This window comes from Geospiza fortis, unplaced genomic scaffold (genome assembly GCF_000277835.1).
Source record: "Geospiza fortis unplaced genomic scaffold, GeoFor_1.0 scaffold450, whole genome shotgun sequence".
Taxonomy (NCBI): domain Eukaryota; kingdom Metazoa; phylum Chordata; class Aves; order Passeriformes; family Thraupidae; genus Geospiza; species Geospiza fortis.
Window position 1 is genome coordinate 2,489,781 of NW_005054416.1, and position 5,497 is coordinate 2,495,277.

A 5,497-nucleotide genomic window follows, 5' to 3' on the forward strand; every position below is an offset into this window, starting at 1 on the left:
GGCCGCCGACTGTCACCTGAGAGGAGGAGGAGGAGGAGGAGGGTGCTGGGAGGGCAGCAGGGAGCGCAGTGGGTGGGCTCCACTCCTCCAGGGACACGTGGGATGTCCTCGGGGCTCCAGGGATCAGGGCTCGGCCGGGGTCTCTCCCGTGGATCATCCGGGCAGGGGGGCAGGATGGGGAAAGGCCACCTGTGACAGCGAGGAGGGTGAGGTGACACTCGGGAAGGGGACATGGCTGCCAGTGCTGTCGCCATCCCCATCCCTCCCCAGCGTGGCACTCAGGGTGAATCCAACCCTGGTGAGGCCTGAACCCACTCCCTGGGATTGGGGGGTGCCAGGGACCCCCCGTGCCACCCCCAGCCCTGTCCCTGTCACCTGGAGGGCAGCGGGTGGGGGGCTCAGGCGAAGATGCTCCCAATGCTGGATGCCAGGATGATGGCGAGGATGATGCAGCACAACATGATCATGATCTTCTTCTGCTCGGGGAGACAGGGAATGTGAGGCAGGGACACAGCTGGGGAGGGGACAGGGACAGGGAGTGGGCTGGGGAGGAGGACAGGGGATAAGGATGGGGCTGGGGAGGACAACAAGGATATGGGCTGGGGAGAGGGTAGAAAGGACAGAGATAGGGCAAGGGACAAGGACAGGGGCTGGGGAGGGTGCAGGGAAGGTGGCAGGGCAGGTGTGAGCTGGTGCTGTGTGGCACAGGGAGGTGACAGTGCCAGCGTGCCCCAGGACAGGTGACCGAACACCGTGACTTACCCAAAAACTTGGTGGGGGGGGACAGTGTGGACAGGGCCCGGGAGCTGGGGGTGTCCCCAGCCCCGCGCTTCCTCCTCGTGTCCTACAGCACCGGGAAACGGGGCCGGTCCAGCCCCCAGACGCCCGGGCACCGGGAGCCGAGCCGGAGCCAGAATTAAATATCCGTGATCAACACATCCTCCCGCAGGACATCAAAGCCAAGAGAGGGCGGGGACAGCTCCGTCTGTCACAGCACAGTGACAACAAACCACGCCGGTGCCACCAAACCCCGTGTCCCATCCCTATTCCCGCCCTCGTTCCACCGGGATGCCCGCGCGGGTGAGCGTCCGGCCCTCGGATTTGTGTCCTTGTCACCCCTCGCCGCGTTCCCACGGACGGAATCCTGTCCCCTTCCGTGGGGACATGAGGGGCAGGTCTCAGGGATCGGCAGGAGGGGCGGGAAAGGCGCTGGAGCTGGCGGCGGGAACTGGGACACGGAGGGCTGGGAGCAGCAGGTCCGGGAGGAGCAGGGAGAGGAGGGGTCTAGGATCAGAGCCGGGGAGGATCCCGCCGGGAGGTGACATCGCTGGGATGGTCGGGAGCGTCTGGAGGAGGGAAAGGGGAGCTGAAGGAAAGGGGACGGGGACTGCAGCAGGAAGGAGGGAGAGGGGATGGCGGGGAGGAGACAAAATCCAGAGCCTGGAGCAACATGCACCCCCAAAGAACACAGACCCTCAAGCACTGCAAACCCCCAGAAATGCAGACCCCAAACAGCACAAAGCCCTGAGCACCAGAGACTCCTGAACATCAGACGCCTGAGCACTGCAGACCCCCAAAAACACAGAGCCCTGAGCGCCAGAGACCCCAAACATTGCAGACCCTCCTAGAACACCCCAGCACTGCAGACCCGAGATCACCAAAGCCAGAAGGCAGCGCCCCCAGCCCCAAATCCCAAAGCACTGGAGCCCCCAAAGCAGGAGATGGCACTGGGATCCCCCAGGGCTCTGTGTCCCCGCAGTGGGGGTCCCCTGCCCCCCAACACTTACAGACCCCCGCCCCAGGGGCTATTTCACGTTCAGCCCCACCGAGAGTCCAATGATGAGGGCAACTGTCCCCAGCAAGAGCACGGCCACTGCCACCAAAGTCAGCAGCTTCTGGGGGAACAGGGGCGAGTTGGGGATGGTGGCACCTGTGGGGGGGGGGACACGGGGGCACCGAGGGGCTGCATAGCCGTGGGGATGGGACAGGAGGGGCTGAGCCCTCACCAGCTCATCACACCTGAGGGTGGGAGGGGGCTCAGGGGTGGCAGTGGGACAGAGAGGGACAGAGCTGCCCACCTCCCATAGAGTCCCTGGGGGCAGGTGGGAGTTGTTGGGGTCAGATGGGGGATAGGAGGGGTGGCTGAGGGGGACAGGAGGTGACTGAGGGAAATAAAGGGGTCTCAGGGCTGCTGGAGGATATGTGGATGTGGTGGGAACACTGGGATGTGGAGGCACAATGAGGGCCAGAGGGGACAACACTGGGGGTACCTCAGGGATGCTGGGGGGTGCCGAGGGGACATTGGGGGGTGCAGAGGGCACACTGGGGGCTATGGAGGGGACAAGGGGCTGTCGGTCTGTCTCACCCTCCTGGCCTCACTTTGGTACTTCACAGCCTTTTTGGTGTCAGCCACGGCCCGTTCCACAAATCCCACGGACTGGTCCATGTTGTTTTCTATGCGGTCGATCATGGCTCCCTACGGAGCACCCGGGGGACACAGAGAGAGGGGGGGACACTGAGAGCACCCCGGGGTGCTGGCACCCACCCACCTGGCACCGGATTGTCTCTGTGCTCTGCTCCACGTGCTCGGCTCTGCGTTATCCAGCAGCCCACCCTGGGGGAGAAGGGACAGGTGACGCGGTGGGGACACGGTGACACAGCCCCACAGCACGTGGCAGGCACACACACACAGGTACTCACCCATCCCCGGGGCACTCGGCGGCTCCTCGCGTGGCATGGGGGACAGAGAGGGGCTGACAGAGGGGACAGCGCCACCACAGGCTGGGGGACACTGCTGTGTCCCCTCCAGGCCACCAGGGGTTGATGGGTGGCTCCATGGGAACACGTGCAGTGGTCACCACCCCAGCCCATATTGCTCCATGCCTAGACCCCCGTGCCCAGGTCCCTGGGCCACTCCATGGTCCCGTGCAGGTCCCTGTGACCCCATGCTCAGGTCCCTGCTTGTCCCTGGTCACCCCATGCACAGGTCCCTGTGCATCCCCATACGTGTGTCCCTGCTCATCCCTGTGACCTTGTGCCTAAATCCCTCATGGCTCATGTCCATGTCCCCATACACAATGGGGTCATCTCTGTGTCCCCATTGCCAGGTTTCTGCTTGTCTCCATGCTCAGGTCCCTGTTCACACTGCCCACAGGTCCCTGCTCAGCTCTGTGTCCCCATACCCAGGTCTCTGCTTGTCCCTGTGACCCCATGGCCAGGTCTCTGCTTGTCCCCGTGTCCCCATGGCCGGGTTGCTGCATGTCCCTATGTCCCCGTGACCAGGTCCCTGCGTGTCCCCGTGTCCCCGTGGCCAGGTCCCTGCGTGTCCCCGTACCTGGTTCTCCACCAGCATGGCGATGTCCACGAACATGTCGTGGAGCTCCTTGATGCTGCTCTCCAGGCGCACGATGTCCTTGTGCCGCCCCTCGATCTCGCTCAGCGCCTGCTTCGAGATCTGCGAGTCCATGATCTGCGGGGACAGGGACACGTCAGCGGGGAGGCCTGGCCCTGGGACACACCCCCGTGTCCCCTGGTGTCCCCCCATGTCAGGGCTCACCCCTGAGGTGAAGATGGAGGGGTTCCCACTCTCCAGCATCTCCTCCAGCTCCTCGTCCGTCGTGTTCTTGCCGGCTGCGGGCACGTGGGGAGAGGTGAGAAGTCGGGGGTGGGGTCTGTATGGTCTAGCTCCTCCCACTTGACTAAACTTGGTCAAATGGGAGGGGCCTGTGTGAGTTGGCTCCTCCCATTTTTTGAGGAGGTGGGGTTTGACGCCAGGGTCACGCACTGATTTCCAGCTGGCGCTGGATCCGGCCCTTGCTCCGCTCCCGGAAATCCACCTGCGCCTCGTTGTACTTGGTCATGACATCCACGAACTTGCGGGACAGGACTGAGTGCTGGGGACAGGGACAGGGGCGTGAGGGTGGGGACAGGGACACCCAGGGCATGGTGTGACCCTGGGGCACTGGACCTGGTCCTGGGGATGGGGATATGGAACACCCTGGCATGGCCTATCCCCATGGACCACTCTCTCAGGGGACAGGAGCGAGGACAGAGGTGTGACACTGCCCAGGGGACAAGATGAGGGGCTGGGGTGGGAAGTCAGATCAGTGACACGCTGGGCATGGCATGTTCCTGGTCCCAGGATGGACAGGACAACATGCTGGGAGTGGGGACAGTGGCATGAACCCAGGGGACCCCAGATGTGGCATGTCCCAGCACAGGGCGACGGGACAGAGGGTTGGGGACAGGGCAGAGGGACACAACGGCTGGGATCACAGAGTGCTGTTGGGGACCCCTGGACATGCCACATCCCCAGCCCGTGGGGGACAGGGTGGGACCTGGGGACACTGGCTGGAGCTCACCTGGGACTTGCGTATCCGGAGGTCGGCGGAGGATCGTGCCTCGTCCTGCTCGATGTTCCTCTCCATGCCTGGAGAGAGACAGACCTCAGCCTGCCAGGAACCTTTGCCACTGCCAGCCCCCGCGATCCCAGAGTGCCAGGGGCACAGGGACACCCGCGACACGGCGGTGGGGACAGGGCCACTCACTCTTCAGCTTGTTACGGACGCTGTTGGCCATTTTCTTGATCTCTGCCGTCAGCTGCTCCAGGTCATCTTTGGTCTCTGCGGGATCACGGGCGTGAGCCACCGTGGGAATGTCCCCAGGGAGGGTCCCCGTGACCAGGGGAGGCCGTGGGGACACTGTGACAGCACTCACTCTGCTCTGGGATGGGGGCTGAGAGGATGATGCTGTAGAGCTTCTTGGCTTCCTCCACATTCTCCGAGATCTTGTCGATGTTCTGCCGGGTCTCCTCAATCTGGGCACGCCCGGGAGGATTTTGGGGGGGTTAGGAGGCAGCCCTACGCCCCCCAGCCCCGCTCCCAGCCCACCCTCACCTCTGAGAAGAACTCATCCATGAAGGCCGTGTTGTCCACGGCGATCTCCAGCTCCTCCTCATCGTCTACATCCTGCTTCTGTTGGGACACGGCGCTCAGGGAGGACCCCGTGCCCTGCCAGCGCCCCCAGACCCCCCCATGAGGGTGACAGGGACACAGGAGGAGCAGCCATGGGGATGTGGTGGCATAGGGGGGGACATCTGCAGCGGGGGAGAGCAGGGGGGGCCGAGCCCAGCTCACATCTGGCCACACGGGGCTGGGAATTAAGGGATTGCTGGGAACGGGGACAGCGACGGGATGGGGACAGGACGGGGTTTATGTCCCAAACCGTGGCCCCATGGCAGGTCTGGGGCAGCTCTGGGGGGCACGAAGGTGGCTGCTGCCCCTCACCCTGGTGCCGTGCCCAGGCCCCCACCCATGTGCTCCCAAATCCAGCCTTTCCCAAAAGTCAACCTCAGCCCTTCTGCCTCCCCTCACCCCCTCAGCTCCACCAGCACCCCAGGGGTGTTGTTGGGGTGTCCTGGAGATGGGGACAGACCCCAGGCTGGGACCCCTCACCCCCCTCCTCCTGCTGCTGGAGTAAAAATAAAATTAATCCCTTC

At 64.0% G+C, this 5,497-nt stretch overlaps 1 protein-coding gene across 3 annotated transcripts in view; it reads right to left on the reverse strand.

The window, feature by feature from the left end:
- Nucleotides 1-43: 43 nt before the first annotated feature.
- STX3 (syntaxin 3) overlaps nucleotides 44-5,497 on the reverse strand; it is a 6,264-nt gene continuing 810 nt past the window's right edge. Inside the window, exons 2-11 of one of the 3 annotated variants that reach the window (XM_005426508.2) lie at nucleotides 4,896-4,973; nucleotides 4,717-4,816; nucleotides 4,548-4,622; nucleotides 4,362-4,429; nucleotides 3,785-3,893; nucleotides 3,557-3,630; nucleotides 3,335-3,469; nucleotides 2,366-2,476; nucleotides 376-476; nucleotides 44-189 (exon numbers count right to left, since the gene is read on the reverse strand). In XM_005426508.2, coding sequence (XP_005426565.1) covers nucleotides 399-476; nucleotides 2,366-2,476; nucleotides 3,335-3,469; nucleotides 3,557-3,630; nucleotides 3,785-3,893; nucleotides 4,362-4,429; nucleotides 4,548-4,622; nucleotides 4,717-4,816; nucleotides 4,896-4,973 — 828 coding nt within the window. In that variant the 3' untranslated portion in view covers nucleotides 44-189; nucleotides 376-398. Of the gene's footprint in view, nucleotides 190-375; nucleotides 477-934; nucleotides 1,347-1,787; nucleotides 1,896-2,365; nucleotides 2,477-3,334; nucleotides 3,470-3,556; nucleotides 3,631-3,784; nucleotides 3,894-4,361; nucleotides 4,430-4,547; nucleotides 4,623-4,716; nucleotides 4,817-4,895; nucleotides 4,974-5,497 lie in introns of those variants that run through there. The other 2 variants (XM_031061570.1, XM_031061569.1) reach the window with 2 other exon arrangements.